Source organism: Paramormyrops kingsleyae, chromosome 10, assembly GCF_048594095.1.
Source record: "Paramormyrops kingsleyae isolate MSU_618 chromosome 10, PKINGS_0.4, whole genome shotgun sequence".
NCBI classification, from domain to species: Eukaryota; Metazoa; Chordata; class Actinopteri; order Osteoglossiformes; family Mormyridae; genus Paramormyrops; species Paramormyrops kingsleyae.
In genome coordinates, this window is record NC_132806.1 from 5,910,417 (window position 1) to 5,930,952 (window position 20,536).

Below are 20,536 nucleotides of genomic sequence, written 5' to 3' on the forward strand. Positions count from 1 at the left end.
ACCATCTGTCACATTTTGAAGAGTGGTCGAAACTACCTGTTGGCAAGTGCAGACATCTCATTGTGAAGTACATAGATCCCTTTGCAGTGATTGCTGCGAACGGTGGTGCCACAAAATATTAAGGGTACCATGTGTGTTTTTTTTGTCCGCCATTTGATTCAGTTGAATAAATCAAAAGCAAAGTCTGATTTGTGTTAAATATGGAATAAACAATAAGGGATGCCATTAAACTTTTGTCAGTTTCAAGTTTTCAGAGATGGTAACACTGTTTTCCTTTTGTGGAAGGGTACCAACAAATTTCTCCACACCTATGTGCATGACATCGCTGTCAATAACAGGGTTACTACTGCAGGCAGTTAATACCGCCAGTAACATTTCATATAGGCACAATAACAACATAACAAATATAAGCACTATTTTCTAAACAACGTTCATTCAAATACCGCACCCACTCAATGATGAGGATTTCAGTGGCGATGTAAAAAGGGATGCAGCCCCGCTACGTGCATAGCCACAGCAGAAATAGACACAGAATTATATTGATTAGATGGAGACGAATGTTCGGAAAATGGAATGTAATTAGCGAATAAACACACAACATTGTCATATTTGTCATTTTTATTTCAGGATCCTTAATGTACGGAAAATAAAATTATAACCTACTGTATAACACAACTTTTATTGCTCCCCTTAAAAGTCTGAGGGGAGGCTTTCAGGGGAGCCGAACTTCCCTTAGGACCAGACCACAGAAGCAAACGCGTATATTAAAATAAGACTTAATGAACTTCAGTGGTCATACTAGCGCGGTGGTGCACCGGTTTCGCAATGTACCGCGGAGCACACGCCCATTGAGCAGTCCTTGCACACATCGCGATCGGATACTCGGAGGGCAGAACCCTGTGTAGTTCTGGCAGAACTTTTCTGTTGTGGAACGGCATTTTTCAAAGGTAATGTCTGTTTTTCTGATAATCCGATAAGTCGCGGGGTCTCACTACTTTTCTTATTCAGCATTTACGCGGAAAACGCGCTCTGTATTTTCAAAGCTACGGTTGTCTAGAAGGTGCAGTCGAGACAGATGGCAGTACATCTAATAACTGACACATGGCTAGTGATTATATTCGCATCGAAATAATTGCTTGGATGTGTGATATGAAAGTATGGGAAAAGCGAACATTGTTTATACAAGTGTCTTTCACCAATTTAAAACTGGCAACTGATAACTAAATTTTAAGATCTGTACGACGGATGGGGAACAGAAAGTCTGGTAAATTGCACTGTGCGAAATAACATTAAATGTGATAAATTGCGAAACAATTGATATCTTGGCTATTCATTCTATGTAAATATAATAATTATATACGTTAAGAGGACTATATGTTGTACACCAAAAGAGAAATACGGTAAAGGGAAAAAGTGATTCTTTCACTTTAATGGAAATAAGGTTTTAACCATAAACCTTAACACCGTACCAAGTGAAGGTCGAGTATCAAAGCAATAATTCACATGTAGTTATTTTCTTTTTCCGTCTTGATTTGCATCATTCATTTGCTTAAAGGGTAGTTTTATTCAAATCATATAGCATAGGTTACTGTTTTAACCCTGTCTGGGCTGTAAGACTTCCAGAGAGATACATATTTGTGATGGACAATAGCGTGAAGGACAAGAGATGAAGGAAGCTACTGCAGTTCAATCTCAGAGAAATAATAAAGAACATCTGCATTATGACAAGAACAAACAGAATTGTGATTAGAAGTGTGACCTCATCTTTGGGGATCTGGTGTGTGTGTGTATGAGAGAGAGAGAGAGAGAACGAGAGAGAACGAGTAAGTGAAGGCAGACCACACACATTCACCCACAGTGGTCAGGGACATTCTGAAAACATGTTTATGTTTGGAAAAGAAAATTGCAATCACTTACCACGGACACATTTTTTATGTGTTAGATGAGTATTAAACTTTGATAGTCAATGTTGCCTATGGGGATTTGTGGGAAATAAATTGTTTACTGTCCAGGGAATACAACCATCTTTTGATTAAATGTTAGATAAGTGAGGTCAAGTATATTTATGTCGATAAAAACATACCACCCAGGAAGTGCAATTAATATTTGCCAGCAATCATTTAAGGAATTCATAAATATGAAATAAGACTTCTAATTATTTTCACTTTCACAGTAGAGTTGCCTAAAAGAATAATACATGAAATGGGGAAAGGGAATACTGAAGGATAGTCAGAAGACAACAGAGGAGAGGAACAAGAAACCGCTAGCATTTTATACAATAGAAAGAGTGGGCTTGCTTGCTAAAAGCAGGTGCAAACTTTGGTCATGGTCAAAGCCAAAGTCTATCAATGAGCTGGTTCTCTGTGTTGGTCTGTGTGAGTCAGCAGAATGAAGGCTGCACTTGTGATGCCACATTTCCTTAAGTCAGAATAATGCATGATAACTATTCATTTATATTAGGCTGTGAATCAATTTTAAAAAATTGACTAATTAATTTGCACATAATTAGTAATTATGTAATTCGAAAAAGTTTCGAACCCTTGAGGTCCCTATTCTTTTCTGTTCTTTTGAGTTCAGTTTTTACTAAAGTTCCCTGTACTGTACTTGTAAGCTCAAAGTAGATCATTGTCCACCATGTCCAGTCATGAGGAGCCTACCTAGGGCACCATCTTCTGAGAGGGTGCTAACTTAGGAGCACACACTGATTACAGCGCGTTGCCACACCCACCACACAACAACCACCTCAGGGATGAGAATCCGAGTGGAGCGGGTGATACCTCAGCACCACACTAGTCCGAATGGAACAGTGTGAGTTTTTGCCAGTGGCTAGAGTGCCAATCCTGCTACCAACCCCCAAAATGTCCCTGTAAGTTGGGGGACCTCCTTGCAGGGCTGGATGCAGATTAATGTCATAACCAGGATGAAGCAATTGCAGGGTAAGGGCCTTCCTCAAGTGCCCATCAGAGTAGGATCACTCCTGGCATTCACAGGATTCCAAACTTCCGATTGCTGGCACAGATCCCTAGCCTCAGAGCCACCACTCCGACCACCACCTACATCCAAGACAAAGTCAAAATAGGCTTTGATTGGTAATTTATGTCTATAAAGCTCCTTTCTTGTGTTTCCTAGCAAGTTGAATCTATATATTTTTTTGCTGTAAAAGATGGTTGATTTTATCCAAATCTTTGAGCACCATACCAAGTCTGTTTACTGTAATGTCCTTACCATCCAAAGGTTTTGGTTTTTCTGGGTCCTCAGTTGCTTAAAATCCATCTTCATTTAAGTCTGATTGTGACATCTCTTGCACTGGCAGACAGAGGGTCAGTAGGCCCCCAGCTTATGGTGCACACCATGTATTCTCCTGTATTTTCAGTAGAATGTGCTGGAACAGCAGGGGACTCTCTAGGATGGTGCAGGTGACCTGTCATATAAACGCTCAGTCTTTTGTATTTTTGTCCATCGCTTTTGTTTTAGTTCCTTGTTTTTCAACATGCTTTGTATCATTCGAAGACATAGAGAACATAGCCAATTCATTATTAACCTCAAGCAATTGTAATTATTTTTTAAAATTCTTTCAGAATGAGCTAATCTCCCCATAATTGTTACAAGATGTTTTCCACCTGCTGGCGTCGTGTGTTTCCTCCCCTGAATTCCATTCCTGCTTTGTTTTTGCCCTCTGCAGAGGCAGACCCTCAGCCTGCTGGGGATCCTCTTCCTAAGCATGTCTTTTGTCACCCATTGTGCCAAAGGCGTTCCCCTCCCTGTTGTCCATCGACCTGCACAATGACATATAAATATTACCAAGGTCGGATGTACCCTTTCAGGGGCCTTAGGCAAAGCTTTACTGGGGAGACCCCCCCTATGAAGGAAATTGATGATCATATAACTACCTCTGCAATGCAGGTAATCAGGGGGCCTCAGCTATTGCGTCTATAGCTAGAGCCGGCCATGTTTCTGCTGGCACATGAACATTTTAATTTGAAGTACAGTGGTGCCTATGGTTCACAAATGCTGTGTGGTCTACAGACAATTTGGTTCACGACCAAAAATTTTGTGGAAAAAAATGCATTGGTTCACGTACAGTATTTGGTTGACGAACAGATTCCTTTTCTTTATACTAGTGTAATACCGGCGGGGCGCATGTCCCAGCATGCCCCGCGTGCAATTGTAAATAGAAGGACCACAACAGGCAACCAACGAACACCGAACCCAAATACACAGACGGGGAACACAAGGTTGTCAGACGCCGAACTGCAAAATGCACACACAGTGGAAGATTTACATATGCTAAATACACGCGAGGATCGGACCGGGGGCCAGTTCCACAAAGCAGGGTTTCTTGCTTAGCTGGATAACTTGTCTGGGGTAAATATAAGTGAACAAAGATAAAGTTCATTTAGCCCAGACTACCTTAAATCTGACAACTTATCCAGCTAAGCAAGAAATCCTGCTTCCTGAAACAGGACCCGGGTACACACAAGACATGTGCAAACACACGCGCGACAATGGGGAAATGCAACCATTAACATAAACAACAACAACAACAACAATACAAGGGTTAAGGACTGTTAATAAAGAGCGTGATTTCCCCGGCAAGCAAGTCTCCATGTCTCTCGATCTCTGCTCCCATGATGCCTCGGTCCACCTGTCGCCACACTATATTGTGTTTTTCTTTAAAGTTTTTACCATATAAACCATAAAATTAATTAACAAAAAATATTTAGTAGTCTTGTGAACGAATTAATTGAATTTCAATGCATTCTTATGGGGAAAATTGCCTTGATTCGCGTAAAAATTGGTTCATGACCACTTTCCTGGAACGGATTGTGTTCATGAACCGCAGGCACCACTGTAGGCTACATAATTTTATATTTTTTTCATTTTGTATAATTATTCTTATAAACAAAGATTGACATCACTGGTACGCAAGTATGCATTGACCTTTGAAAGCGATACGTGCGGCAATCGATTAATGTAACAGCGCAAATACGCATGTATTTCATGTGCATTTGTGCCGATATGACAAGCAATTACCGCGCATTTTAACCTTTATACCGCAAAAGTACAAATAAGCATAGGTTAAAATGCACGATAATTCCTTGTGCTGATCGTGCCCTAGGCAGCTTTCCTATGCTTGGGTCCGACCCTGGATACTAATAATGGATGCATCGATTTATCTTCAGTGATGGTAACTATCTCGTGTGTTAGTTAACTGACCGGCTTTTATACCTCATGCATAGCCCTCGACCATTACATTCACATACCCTGCAGCATGTCACTATAATCTGAACTAGTTGATAAAGTGTTTAGTATTTTAAGAGAAGCCGGGTTTATTCATGACAGAAGAAGCATTTATGCCCTTTTCTACAGTTAAATCTTTAGCCCATTGTATTTTTGTAAAATCATTGCTGGCAGGAAGAATTGTGCAGCTTTCTTCTTCTTTGTTGTGTTCTGTATCTGTTTTTCTGGTAATTTCCGCTTTTGACGCATCTAGGGAGTTTTGTCAGCTTGCAGAAAGGACTTCAGCAGTCAACAAGGAAGTTGAAAGATAAGGGGCTGTTCTCTTCTGAATCACCACATGAGAGATAGTGATAAAACACTAGAGATAAAAGCCTCAGAAGCGTACTGAGTATACAGAAAACTCACAGGAAGCCTGTTTTGATCTTAGCATGGCAGTTTCAGCAGTGCAGGAGACTAATAACCTTGTATTTAACAAGACAAATGACAGAACTCAAAGTGTCGAGCTCCCTCCAAATGCCTCTTCTCAATGATCTGTAAATAGATCTCTTTTGGAGGGGACTGGTCATTTTCGCAAGTAATTTCTTTTTTCATTTGTCATAGATCTTTATTTTTCTGTCCAACACATTTTAACCATCCTGCCACCTTTAAGATACTCTGTGTGTTACGTATTCATCTTAAGTTGCTGTTTTTACAACGTGTCAATAGATGGCACTGTCACATCTGTTCAAGTGAGTGGAAAGAGAACAGTAATACTTCATTAAAGGAAGCAGAGTTGTGTTCAAGTGAATCTGTGTGGCGGCTGTGTTACTGGACGTTCCTCAAACATTACTGGATATTTCCCCTGGACATAACACTGTGCATGGGCATTGATATTCTACGCATGGACACTTTCTGCTTGTGACTCGCTTCCCACAAAAAAATATGTATTCACAAATAATGAACAGTGCTGCTGTTTGAAACCATCCATGCATCAGTTCATAAGAAGGTCACACAGAATAGAAAGGCCAGGTGCATTATGGGATTGACAGGATCAAACCGCTCATAGCTCATGCCTCAAAGTCCCCTAGGTGGGTCACAGCAGAATATATATATATATATATATATATATATATATATATATATATATATATATATAAACTACGTTCCTGAATTCTGCTATACTCTTGTCCATTAACCTGCTGCTCTAAAAAAAAAAAAACAGGATATGACAATTAATTCTAGAAAGCACCAGGATGCACTTCTGCTAAAGTTTTTTTATAAAGAAGTACAGACAATTGCATTTTGTTTAAAGCATTATATCCGTTTCAAGCATGTGCTGGCCTTCCTGAAGTTACTGCACGCAACCTCTTTATGGGCTTCTTTCTTCTCCGTGACCCTTTAATGTGGGCCTTCTCTATCTTTCTGAGATTCTCTCTGGAAAAGCATTATGAATCCTGCCCAGCGTTCCTGTCAGGACATCCTGTTTCTGTAATTACCGGCCAGGCTGGGGTCATATTCTGAGGTCTTCATCTTCAATCACTTAATTTCACCCTCTGAAAAGACATGGCGATGTTAGGCAGTGCCCTCTGGTGGTCAATAGCGATATAGCACCAAAGATCCAAACCATCTTAATTTAATAAAAATAATGAATATTAGTATATAACGATAATAATAATAATAACATTATATAATAGTATAAGGGATATATATCTATATATGCATTTGTAGTGCCCTTAAAAGTGTATATTATTTTAAATATGTATATATATATATATACAGTATATATGGATGTTGCAGAGGATGAGTGCCTGGTGTTTTTTTTTCGTGTGTGTAGTTCAGGAATTAGTATTTGAGACTTCATGTACTTCTTTGCTGCTGGTTTTCCGTCAAGTTGTGGCGCCAATGTTTTTTTTTGTAAGCCAATCGGGAGGCGAGGAGAGAGAGAGAGAGCTTGAGCATCTGGGGGAATATTCGGTATGGACATTTTGGGGTAATTTCCCTCATATGGACGGGTTGCTGTTCTGAGAGTGGAATTGACCTTATGGCGAAATTTAGACACACTGATCAGGAGGAAGGGGAGAGCCTCTATGATTTCCTTTATTGCCTTGATAAACTGCTTCTTCAAGCTCTTTTGAATGGCGGAATCGATGCTGCCAGCATGGACAGAGGCAGGATGGAACAGTTGACATGATTGCACTCTGTGTCAGAATAAGTCATATGTCGAGAGATTCTCCTACCTTTTCTCAATTAATGCGAGAGGTGAGAGAAGAAGAGAATTGGATTAAGGCTTGGGAAGGGGAGAAGGCTACTGCAAAAGTGACAACTGCTGCTGTTTCCCAAGCACCCATAGTGCCGAAAATAGATCGCCTGAGAAAGGAAGTAAGGGAGTTATCCATTCAAGTAAGCAGATTGTTAAATGCAGCTCCAGTCGCTGCTGTTCCCGAATGTGCAATGGCGAAAGCTGGATCTGTAAATCAAGTGTCAGATGTTATGGCTTGTGAAGTGTTGTCCAGGGGGAAGCCTACTCAATCTTTTCCACCCGGAATTTTCTGTTACAAATGATGGACACACAAAACGTGAGTGTAAAGGTTCCGAAGACCTGAGGAAAGTAAATGAGAAGCTGATTAAGCAGCAGCAGGGAAACTCTGCCAGAGCCCAGTGAAGGAGCGGCACGGGGCTCCAACTGAGACTCGTTCCACCACTTGTTCCTCTAATGTGGGGTCTAATGTGACACAGCTACCCATAGGTCTGGTCGGGCCCTCATCAGTTGTACCAGTCCAAATAGAAGGGGTTTATGCAAAAGTTTTGCTTGATAGTGGGTCCCAGGTAACCATTCTATATCGTAGTTTTTATGATGCTTACCTGAAGCATTTGCCTCTTACGCCTGTACAGAATCTTGAGATATGGGGTTTGACTTCCCATCAGTACCCTTATGATGGTTACTTACCTGTCCGACTTGAATTCAAAGAAGCTGTTGCCGGAGTGCCTCAGACTGTTGAAGTTCTAGCCTTAGTTTGTCCAGATGCTGTGAGAGATGAAAACCATATCCATTTTGTTCGGGACGCACACCCGTTTGGTGAAGGAGCTTTTCGATGCGTGTATGGACAGAGCTGGAGAGAGATTCTTAAATACTCTGACGATACATCCAGTGTTTAAGGAAGCTTACGAGGCCCTCAACCAAAGTCTTGTTTCATCTGATGAAATCGACCGACATGGAACTGTGTGGTTTACTCAGCATAAACGCCTTACCTTGCAGCCAGGCCAAGAGTTTTGCATTACTGGCACACCAAAGTTTCCTGGGCAGTTGGCTGATGATCTAGTATTAGTAGACCAGCCCACTGACACCTACTCCCCTGATAGGTTACAGTTGAGGCCAGATGTACACCCTACCTCATTAGTGTTCAGTAAACGCATCATGGTGACTGTTAAGAACATTTCCGCCCAGCCGATTGACTTGAAACGAGGAACCTGTCTCGCACACATTTTTCCTATAACACCAGTGCCGCAGGTGGTTGCTTCTCGTGGCCAAGAATGCCCCATAACTCCTACTTCTTTAAATTTTGGGGACTCTCCCATACCAGAGGAGGCATCTGTGTGAGAAAATGATGGAGAGAAGTGACATATTTTCCTGTAGCGAGTGGGATGTAGGTTGTTCTAAGACCATGCACCGTATAAGGCTTAATGATGAAAGGCCCTTTCAGGAAAGATCACACCGGTTGCCCCCTGCTGACTTTGAGGATGTTTGACAACACCTGCAGGAGCATTATATCCGTTTCAAGCATGTGCTGGCCTTCCTGAAGTTACTGCACGCAACCTCTTTATGGGCTTCTTTCTTCTCCGTGACCCTTTAATGTGGGCCTTCTCTATCTTTCTGAGATTCTCTCTGGAAAAGCATTATGAATCCTGCCCAGCGTTCCTGTCAGGACATCCTGTTTCTGTAATTACCGGCCAGGCTGGGGTCATATTCTGAGGTCTTCATCTTCAATCACTTAATTTCACCCTCTGAAAAGACATGGCGATGTTAGGCAGTGCCCTCTGGTGGTCAATAGCGATATAGCACCAAAGATCCAAACCATCTTAATTTAATAAAAATAATGAATATTAGTATATAACGATAATAATAATAATAACATTATATAATAGTATAAGGGATATATATCTATATATGCATTTGTAGTGCCCTTAAAAGTGTATATTATTTTAAATATGTATATATATATATATATACAGTATATATGGATGTTGCAGAGGATGAGTGCCTGGTGTTTTTTTTTCGTGTGTGTAGTTCAGGAATTAGTATTTGAGACTTCATGTACTTCTTTGCTGCTGGTTTTCCGCCAAGCTGTGGCGCCAATGTTTTTTTTTGTAAGCCAATCGGGAGGCGAGGAGAGAGAGAGAGAGCTTGAGCATCTGGGGGAATATTCGGTATGGACATTTTGGGGTAATTTCCCTCATATGGACGGGTTGCTGTTCTGAGAGTGGAATTGACCTTATGGCGAAATTTAGACACACTGATCAGGAGGAAGGGGAGAGCCTCTATGATTTCCTTTATTGCCTTGATAAACTGCTTCTTCAAGCTCTTTTGAATGGCGGAATCGATGCTGCCAGCATGGACAGAGGCAGGATGGAACAGTTGACATGATTGCTCTCTGTGTCAGAATAAGTCATATGTCGAGAGATTCTCCTACCTTTTCTCAATTAATGCGAGAGGTGAGAGAAGAAGAGAATTGGATTAAGGCTTGGGAAGGGGAGAAGGCTACTGCAAAAGTGACAACTGCTGCTGTTTCCCAAGCACCCATAGTGCCGAAAATAGATCGCCTGAGAAAGGAAGTAAGGGAGTTATCCATTCAAGTAAGCAGATTGTTAAATGCAGCTCCAGTCGCTGCTGTTCCCGAATGTGCAAAGGCGAAAGCTGGATCTGTAAATCAAGTGTCAGATGTTATGGCTTGTGAAGTGTTGTCCAGGGGGAAGCCTACTCAATCGTTTCCACCCGGAATTTTCTGTTACAAATGATGGACACACAAAACGTGAGTGTAAAGGTTCCGAAGGCCTGAGGAAAGTAAATGAGAAGCTGATTAAGCAGCAGCAGGGAAACTCTGCCAGAGCCCAGTGAAGGAGCGGCACGGGGCTCCAACTGAGACTCGTTCCACCACTTGTTCCTCTAATGTGGGGTCTAATGTGACACAGCTACCCATAGGTCTGGTCGGGCCCTCATCAGTTGTACCAGTCCAAATAGAAGGGGTTTATGCAAAAGCTTTGCTTGATAGTGGGTCCCAGGTAACCATTCTATATCGTAGTTTTTATGATGCTTACCTGAAGCATTTGCCTCTTACGCCTGTACAGAATCTTGAGATATGGGGTTTGACTTCCCATCAGTACCCTTATGATGGTTACTTACCTGTCCGACTTGAATTCAAAGAAGCTGTTGCCGGAGTGCCTCAGACTGTTGAAGTTCTAGCCTTAGTTTGTCCAGATGCTGTGAGAGATGAAAACCATATCCATTTTGTTCGGGACGCACACCCGTTTGGTGAAGGAGCTTTTCGATGCGTGTATGGACAGAGCTGGAGAGAGATTCTTAAATACTCTGACGATACATCCAGTGTTTAAGGAAGCTTACGAGGCCCTCAACCAAAGTCTTGTTTCATCTGATGAAATCGACCGACATGGAACTGTGTGGTTTACTCAGCATAAACGCCTTACCTTGCAGCCAGGCCAAGAGTTTTGCATTACTGGCACACCAAAGTTTCCTGGGCAGTTGGCTGATGATCTCGTATTAGTAGACCAGCCCACTGACACCTACTCCCTTGATAGGTTACAGTTGAGGCCAGATGTACACCCTACCTCATTAGTGTTCAGTAAACGCATCATGGTGACTGTTAAGAACATTTCCGCCCAGCCGATTGACTTGAAACGAGGAACCTGTCTCGCACACATTTTTCCTATAACACCAGTGCCGCAGGTGGTTGCTTCTCGTGGCCAAGAATGCCCCATAACTCCTACTTCTTTAAATTTTGGGGACTCTCCCATACCAGAGGAGGCATCTGTGTGAGAAAATGATGGAGAGAAGTGACATATTTTCCTGTAGCGAGTGGGATGTAGGTTGTTCTAAGACCATGCACCGTATAAGGCTTAATGATGAAAGGCCCTTTCAGGAAAGATCACACCGGTTGCCCCCTGCTGACTTTGAGGATGTTTGACAACACCTGCAGGAGCTTCAGAAGAATGGCATCATTTCCAAATCACGAAGTCCGTACGCATCTCCCATTGTAGTGGTGCGCAAAAAGTCAGGGAAGGTGAGGATGTGTGTTGACTACAGGACTCTTAATCGAAGGACTTTACCGGACCAATACACTGTCCCCAGAGTTGAGGACGCATTGAATTGTTTGTCAGGAAGCAAGTGGTTTACCGTTCTTGATCTGAGAAGCGGGTATTACCAAAAACCTATGAGCGATATGGATAAAGAGAAGACAGCCTTTATCTGCCATCTGGGTTTTTATCAGTTTGAACGTACTGTATGCCTCAGGGGGTCTTGGGAGCTCCTGCTACTTTTCAGAGGGTCATGGAGCAGACGGTTGGGGACATGAATTTTCTTGAAGTTCTGGTCTATTTGGGTGATCTAATAGTTTTTGCTCAAACGATCGAAGACCATGAGGAGGGCTTGTTAAAGGTGCTTGATCGGTATAGGGAGGAAGGTTTAAAATTGTCCTTGGACAAATGCCAATTTGGTAGGACATCCGTTTCCTACGTGGGGCATATTGTATCTGCAGATGGCATACCGTTTCCTCTAAGGGAGAGTCAGTTGTTTCATGGCCACAGCCACAGACAGTAACTGAGCTTAGGTCCTTTCTGGGGTTCTATGGGTATTATCGCCGATTTGTCAAAGATTTTTCACGATTGTGTCAACCCCTAAATGAACTTTTAAGTGGAATTTTTTCTTGCTCTGGTTCAAAGAAACAGAACCCTGACAGTAACACCTCGTCTAAGATTAACTTGAAGCCCTCTGAACCTTTTGGCTCGAGATGGAGTGATGTATGTGAAAATGTTTTCCAAGAGTTGAAAACTCGATTGACCCAAGCCCCTGTGTTAGCCTTTGCAGACTATAAGAGGCCATATGTTCTACATGTGGATGCCAGTCTGGGCGGGCTTGGAGGCATTCTGTATCAGAATCATGGTGATGGCTTACACCCTGTTGCATTCATCAGTCGCAGCCTATCACCACCTGAGAAAAACTATCCAGCGCATAAACTAGAGTTTTTAGCGTTGAAGTGGGCTGTTGTTGACAGACTACACGTTGCCCCACTTTTGAAGTGAAGACGGATAACAATCCTTTGACCCACATCACAACATCGGCAAAGCTAGATGCTACTGGGCACCGATGGCTCTCTGCGCTGTCCACTTACAACTTTAGTTTGAAGTATAGGCCAGGGTGTAAGAACATCGATGTAGACTCTCTTTCTCGGTGCCCACACACCAGTTTATCATCGGATGGTGAGTGGCAAGAAATTTCCGCCCCAGTGGTGCGAGCTCTTTGCTAGGGCGTGTCAGTAAGGAAGAAAGATAATTTTTCATTTCATCCATGCGGCATGCAGGGTGAAGCACAAATGTTTGCTGTTCCAAATGTTTACTGTCAAACTACTGCTGTAACGTCTGAGCAGTTTCCTAGGTTCAGTTCTAGTGACCTCCAAGCTGCTCAAAAGAGTGATTCTTGTATTGGAGAAGTGTGGTTAGCTGTGTTTCAAGCAAAACCTGCTGGTATCTTGCTAAGTAACCACCCAGATATTAGGGTTTTAAAGAGAGAATGGGAGAAGTTGAAAGTTGATCGTGGTTTGTTATATCGAACCGTTAAATTTTCCGATCAGCGAGTAAGACGACAACTTGTGCTCCCTAGACAGTTTCATAATGATGTTCTGAAATTTCTTCATGATCAAAATGGACATCTAAGGTTTGAAAAGACCTATGCACTTGCTCGTGACAGATTTTTTTGGCCACGTATGAAGCTTGATATTGAAAAGTACTGCAAGCTATGTGAGCGCTGCATAAAAAGGAAGACTTTGCCACAGAGGGCTGCACCGCTCTCTCATATGCACAGCTCGGGATCCTTGGACCTTGTGTGCATTGACGTCCTTACCATTGAACCGGACTCCAGGAATGTGTGTAATGTATTAGTCATTACAGACCATTTCACCCGATATGCACAGGCTTTTCCCACGAGAGACCAGAAAGCCGTGACAATAGCGAAGACATTGTGGGAAAAATACTTTGTCCATTATGGTCTCCCCACACGTATACATTCGGATCAAGGGAGAGATTTTGAAAGCCTATTGGTAAAAGAGATGCTGACGATGTTGGATGTGAAGAAATCACGGACTTCACCGTATCACCCCCAAGGCGATCCCCAGCCAGAGAGGTTCAATCGGACCTTGCTAGATATGTTGGGAATGCTAGAACCTAGTCAAAAGTCCAAATGGAGTCAGCGCGTCACTCTTCTAGTGCATGCTTATAATTGCACTACAAACGAGGCAACTGGATTCTCACCTTATTTCCTTATGATATAAAATATTATAATAATATTATATAATAATAACAAAATACTACACACAGGTCTCCACAAGATATACCATACCAACTTCATTTATAAAGCACTTTAAAACAACCACACAGGACCAAAGTGCTGTGCAGAGAATTTAAAATGAAACAATTAAAATTATGTAAATAAGAGTTAATAAAATAAGCACATATACAAAATAAGATGATATACCATCAAATAAAAAAAATCACAAGGGATCGAAAGCCAAAGAAAAGAGATGGGTTTTCAGGCGGGATTTAAAAACAGACAGAGAAGAAGCCTGTCTACCATCAAGGGCAGGTCATTCCACATTGTAGGAGCTGCAGCAGCGAAAGCGCGGTCCCCTCTATGCTTACGCTTAGTTATTGGCACACTCAGGAGCAGCTGGCCAGTTGACCTGAGAGACCGGGAGGGTACGTAAGGGTGTAACAACTGAAAGAGGTAGGGAGGGGTAAGACCATTAAGAGCCTTAAAAGCAAATAAAAGAATTTTAAATTGAATCCTAAAATGTACAGGCAACCAGTGGAGCATGGATAAAACAGGCGAAATGTGCTCATATTTCCGTGTGCCTGTCAGAAGGCACGCAGCAGCACTTTGCACCCTTTGAAGCTGAGTAATATAGGATGCACCTACCCCTATGTAAAGCGCATCGCAGTAATCAAGCCGAGTGGGAATAAAGGCATGGATTACAGTCTCAAAATGCTGCTTGGAAAGAATTGGCTTTATTTTAGCCAACTGCCTCAACTCGAAAAAGCTAGATTTGACCACAGCACTAATTTGGCAGTCAAATTTAAGGTCAGCATCTACCTTGACCCCCAGATCAGTGACAATTGGCTTAATATATTTTGCCAAAGAGCCTAAGTCTAGGTTGGGGGTCTCAAGATATAGGCCTGGGATTTCTACCATTTTCTTGAAATTGCCTGGCCAGTTGAATTTGGGTGAAGTTTAAGATCCTTAAACTTCCTTAGGTCGTTAAATCCATTTTTGTGTGTTATAGATGAGGAGACCATTTGTAGAATGTTGACATTCAAGATTGAACAGAAATTCAAAACTGGTGTATTTTTCAAGCTCAGCATTGTATCTGTATGTTTGTATCTGCAGAAATTCACCAACTAAGACATCCAGCCAACTGCAAGCCGGTGTTAAAAATTATTCATTGATGAATGTGCTGAACAGAGGCTGATATGAGTTGTGTAGATCTACAGCTGGTCTTAAGTTAATCAACTGACAGTCCAGCCCAACAATGGTGCTAAATGATCCATACTGTAATATACCACTTTGACTTGAATGGGGTTTGGTAGCCAACGATCTTAACAGATTTCAAATTCTTTCAGTAAACAACAAGACTCTGGTTCCTCTGGGTTAAGGGATGAAAACTGATGTACACTGATGGGTGAAATAGATTTTGTAAATTTTGTAGAACCACATGAGTCTGTTCATCCATCATGTCATATGTTACTATTGAAGCCTGGTCGCAACCTGGTAGCAGCCTGGTAGCAGCCTGGTCGCAGTGTATCAAGTCTGCAAGTGGATAATACCCCATATCACAAAGATAAGGTCCCAGTAATAGTTCCAGATGTCAGAGTTCGATCAGAATTGAAAAGAAATCCCATACAAAAAGTATACTTTTGACTTTTACTGCATATTGTATTAGAATTTTTAGTTGTATTGCAAACATATTTTAGACATGTTATCAAGTAATGAAGTAATCAACATAGGTACATTACATATTACATCTTTAATATGGTAACTAGTAATCTGTATCCTATTGCATTATAAAATTAACCTTCTCAACACTGCATACAGACAGACACACACACACACAGGCTTGTAATTATATCTTTGTGGGGACTCTCCATTCATTTCTATGGGGAAAATTCTAATCCCAACATGATGTCATTAACCCCTACCCAGCCTTAACCTTAAGTAACCAAACAAAATATCTTTAGTTTTTTTGATTGCATTCACAGATCTTTGTGAGGACTTGAAAAATTCATTGGGCAAGGAGAAGAAACAAACCAGAACCTACAGAGAAGTCCATGTGTTTTTATCAAGAATGAAACCCACATCCTTCTGAGGCCTTAGTGCCATCCTCTAAGCCACCATGCAGTACTGTCAATCAATAGCAATTACATAATTACAGGAAACCATTATAATCAATAAATTCCAGTCCACAGTGTGCTTCTCTTTACTGGATGTTTTGGTGAAAAACATTGAAGCTCATATATGAAATGGAGAGCTGTGGGGGGTCCTACAGTTGCATACAGGCTGTAGACATATGATATGGACACGGGAAAGTTTTTAAACTCAGAAGTGTTTGTGCATGTACTCTGAACTCAAGTAACACAACTCTGGCATAGTATCTCTCCCATCATTGGTGTGATCTTCATCTGAAATCTTATATGGGAATGAGTATTGCCTGAGGGAGTGTATTGTTTACACTGCAATGGCTCAGAGAAGGACCATATATATATACGAAACAACTCTGCCCAAATGAGAACTTCCCTGCCTATGCCAGCAAAACTCAATATAATGTCTGTCATTGTGCATGAGTGGGCTGTCAGGATAATACTGAACTAAAATTAAATTTATTGGAAGTCTGTAATCAAGAAGCTTCAGCGCTTAGCATTTTCTGTAACTGCTTGTCCTATTCAGGGTCACAGGGGGTCTGGAGCCTATGGGTAGAAGGCAGGGAACAACTTGGGATGGGGCGCCAAACCGTCACAGGGCACACTCACACATGTACCGCTACAGGCAATTTGGTAACTCCAACTAACCTCAGCATGTTTTTGGACTGTGGGGGGAAACCAGAGAGCCCAGAGGAAACCCCACAATGACACGGGGAGAACATGCAAATTCCACACACGGAGCTATAGCAGAGAATCATATGCTGGTCCCAGAGGTGTGAGGCAAGAGTGCTAACCACTGCGCCACCCTGAAATCGAGCCCTGAATATTAAAATACTGTGGGACAAGCATACAGAAATGGTAACAGTGAGTATTTAAACAAATATGATTATGAGTGAGCAAGAGCATTGTTGTGGTGGAGAAGGACTCTTTGGTGAAGGTTTCCCGGGTGTTTTTTTAACTTCGATTTAAGCAGAAGGCTTCACACTGATGTCTTCTCCTTCCTAATGCCTCAAGTCAGCTCTTATTCATACATCTTATAACATGTTAGTAAGAATTTATTTTGGTAGAAAGAAATTGAAATTCGTGCATATAACTCTGCTTTCCAGAGTTGCGTGTGTGTGTGTGTGTTTCATAATTTCTGATTACTGCTGATTTCTCCCTATGCCTCCAGGTTAAAAGCTGAAGTGCCAGCAGTGCCAAGGGTATTATAGAAGCAAAAAATGTCAGACACATATTGTCCACTCATCCAAGATATGGTGAAGTCCAATGAAACAGTGAAGCAGGTTAATATGGTTACAGTGAGTATCCATGGCCTGGTCTCAGCCTTCGGAATTTTTGAGAACCTTCTCATTCTATGGGTCATTGGCTTCCATGTTCCATATTCAGTCCTTAGCATCTGGATCCTCAACTTGGCTGTGTCTGACCTGCTTGCCACTGCCTCCCTGCCCATCTTCACCTACTACTTAGCCCAGGGCAGCACCTGGAATATGGGACCCATCTTCTGCAAAATCCATTCTGCCATCTTCTTCCTGAATATGTTTGTCAGCGGCTTTCTGCTGGCCACCATCAGTCTGGACCGCTGCCTGGTGTGTCTGCGACCTGTCTGGGCTCAGAATTTCCGGGATGTGCGGATGGCAGTGGTGGTGTGCATTAGCCTCTGGATCTTGGCATTCCTCAACACTGTGCCCTATTACCTGTTCCGAGGTACCATTAAGCGGCAGGATGACCGAATCATGTGTTATTACAACTTCATGCAGTTCGCAAAGGAAGGAAATTCCACGGAGGATTGTGGAATCTGGCAGGATGCCACAGCCAGCAGCAAATTCATCATTGCCTTCCTGCTTCCTTTGGTGGCCATTGTGGGGAGTTATGTGACTGTCAGTTCCAGTATCACTCGGCGTGGCCGGCGCCGGACCTACCGCTTCTTCCGCCTAGTGGTGGCAGTAGTGGTGAGCTTCGTGCTCTGCTGGGCACCCTACCACCTTTTCTGCCTGTTGGAGGCAATAGCACATTACCGGCCTGAGCTGCGGCAATTCGTGGCCCGGGGGATGCCCGTGGCGGCCAGCCTAGCCTTCATCAACAGCGTGCTCAATCCCGTGCTCTATGTGTTCAGCTGCCCCGACTTCATGGCCAAGATCCGGCAGTCTCTGAGCAAGGTGATGGAATCCGTGCTGGTGGAGGACCTGGATGACGTGTGTCGCCGGCGTAGCACCACCCGCTCCTCTGTCAGCGAGCTCCTGCAGCGAGGACAACGGTTATGCTCAGCCCCCAGCCACAACAACAGCGTTGGGCAAGATGAGGATCCCTCTGTTTTCTAACGCAGTGTTTCCCGACCCAGTGCTCAAGGACCCCCAGATAGTCCAGATTTTTGCTCCCTTTCAGACAGTCCACATTTTTGCTCTCTCCCAGCTCCCAGTAAGCAAAAGCATGGACTGTATGGTGGAACCAGTTTAGGAAAGACTGTTATCAGGGTTTGCCACCCATTAATGGACTGACTGGTCTAGGAAGACACCTGTGCTGATGCTGTGATGTTCTCCTCTTCACTTTGCTTAGGCCTTACCTGTTTGACACTTGCCTTGCCTCTATGCCTGTTTACATACAGTTCCTCTGTGATGATCATGCTAGTGCCTCCATGGTTGTGCTGAAGGAGTCCAGTGTGATAGCAATTGAAGTAATAGTATTTTAAAAGATTATAGTATTATGCAGTTTGCGTTCCATGTGTAGGTTTCCGTGCTGTGCTCTGTGCGTCTGTCAACTACTTGTAGAAGAATAATCAAATAAAAAAGCCAAGTAATCTTTTCAGGTGCACAACCAAGGTGAACTACATCACACTTTTGTACTGCAACTTCGTGTGATATGTTTGTTAATGTGTCTAGTACTTTCCCAAATGGTTTTTACACATTGATTTTATACATCTTATGAATATACTGTATTTACAACTAGTATAAAATTAAATATAAAAGGGATACCCTAAACAGGACTTTGGTATGAAATTTCTCATGAATGTGTTTGTGTGAGTGTGTGTGTATTCATTTATGTATATAAATACCATATTTCCAAAGGACAATTGTCAGTCCATTACAGGACACACATTCACAGACACCATGGGAACTTTTGAGATACAGAGCTAACTGTATGTTTTTGAACTGCAAGAGGAAACCACACAAGGAAATAATCAAACTCTAGACCAAAAAACACATTTTTTTTACACACACATACATACATATATACACACATACATATGTGCCCTATTACCTGTTTACATGTGTGTGTGTGTGTGTCTCTGTGTGTGTATAATCACTTTCATTGGCAGGCCTGGTTGTCTTCAACCTTACAATCAGTGATTCAGCCTATCTGAATGGAGAAAAGCGCTTACTCAGCTGTTGGTCTCACCCTGCCCATCTGACACTCCTGTTTCCCCCCTAGCATGGCCCCAATGTGCCACACATGTTCCTCATTTGTCTTTCCTCTCCTTCCTACCCTTGTGTTAATCACTCCAGCTGCCTCTCGTTTGCTCTCTCATCAGTCTTGTATAAAAGTGCTTCCCAGTGTTGTGTTTTCCAGTTCTGTCACTGAGGTTGTGTTCTTGTGTTGCCTATGCCCAGTCTTCCTCTTTTCCTCCTATTTTAATCCCCTGAGATCGTGTTCGTTTCTAGCTGTTGTCCTTTTGAGTTTAATAAAAAAAACCCTTTTGCTTTATAACCTTGCCTGTCCCCGCATCCTTTGTCCTGGCATTGTGACAATTTCTGTCATGGTGTGCATCATGGACAAGAGAAGGAAATGCAGAGAGCTGTCTGAGGAGGAAAGGAAGATGGTAATGGCCAAGCATAGTCAAGATGAAGGTTGTAATGTCACATCATCCATCTGTTTCCATGTGGGTTCCATGGTAGAAGACCCAGAAAGACCCAACAGGTGTTTCTTAAAATGTATACTGATAAGACAGTCCTAGGGAATGTCCTTTGGACAGATGAAACAAAATTTGAGCTTTATGGTAACTCACAAGCAGATCTTCTGTTTGTTCACAGAAGATGTAACAAAGCTTTCAAAGATAACAGTACCATCCATGTGAAACCGGATGGAGGCTCAGTAATGTTATGGGGCTGCTGTGTTGCCTTTGGCATTGGGTGCCACGAAAAAATCAAAAAATTGTCCAGGCATTCTGGATTTAAAAATCTTGCCCAGGGTTAGAAAGCTCTGTCTCTGTCACAGGTCATTGGTCCTCCAGCAGGCTAATGACCCAAAACATCTAAGAGCACCCAAGAATGGCTGAAAAGGAAACATTGGACTGGTGTGAAGTATCCTGTTCTGAATCCAATTGAACATCTGCAGAAAGAGCTGAAAGTCACAGTTGGTAGAAGGAGCCCATAAAACTAAGAAAACTGAAGCAGTTTGCTCAGGACAAGTGGGGCAAGCTCTCATTCAGAGCTGGAGAAAGCATTTGATTGCTGTTATTGCCACCATGAGCCACAAAATATTAGTTTGGGGTCCCAATATTTTAATTTATAAAAATTAACGATTGACTGATTGTTTTGTTACGTGCCCGTAGAGAGCACGTGTCTTTGGTGATGTCAGGAGAATAAGGATTGACACCCTCCTTGTCAAACCAGAAATTGTACTGGGC

General features: G+C 42.4%; 1 protein-coding gene across 1 annotated transcript; it reads left to right on the forward strand.

Moving 5' to 3' along the window:
• Positions 1-795: 795 nt before the first annotated feature.
• On the forward strand, positions 796-19,617 carry LOC111838755 (prostaglandin D2 receptor 2). Its single transcript, XM_023802038.2, has 2 exons — positions 796-947; positions 17,087-19,617. The coding sequence occupies exon 2, from the start codon at positions 17,136-17,138 to the stop codon at positions 18,231-18,233; it is 1,098 nt and encodes a 365-aa protein (XP_023657806.2). The 5' UTR covers positions 796-947; positions 17,087-17,135; the 3' UTR covers positions 18,234-19,617.
• The last annotated feature ends 919 nt before the right edge of the window (positions 19,618-20,536 follow it).

Bases quoted from the DNA above. Each gene is read 5' to 3' on its own strand.
- LOC111838755 (XM_023802038.2), top strand. From the start codon at position 17,136: ATGTCAGACACATATTGTCCACTCATCCAAGATATGGTGAAGTCCAAT.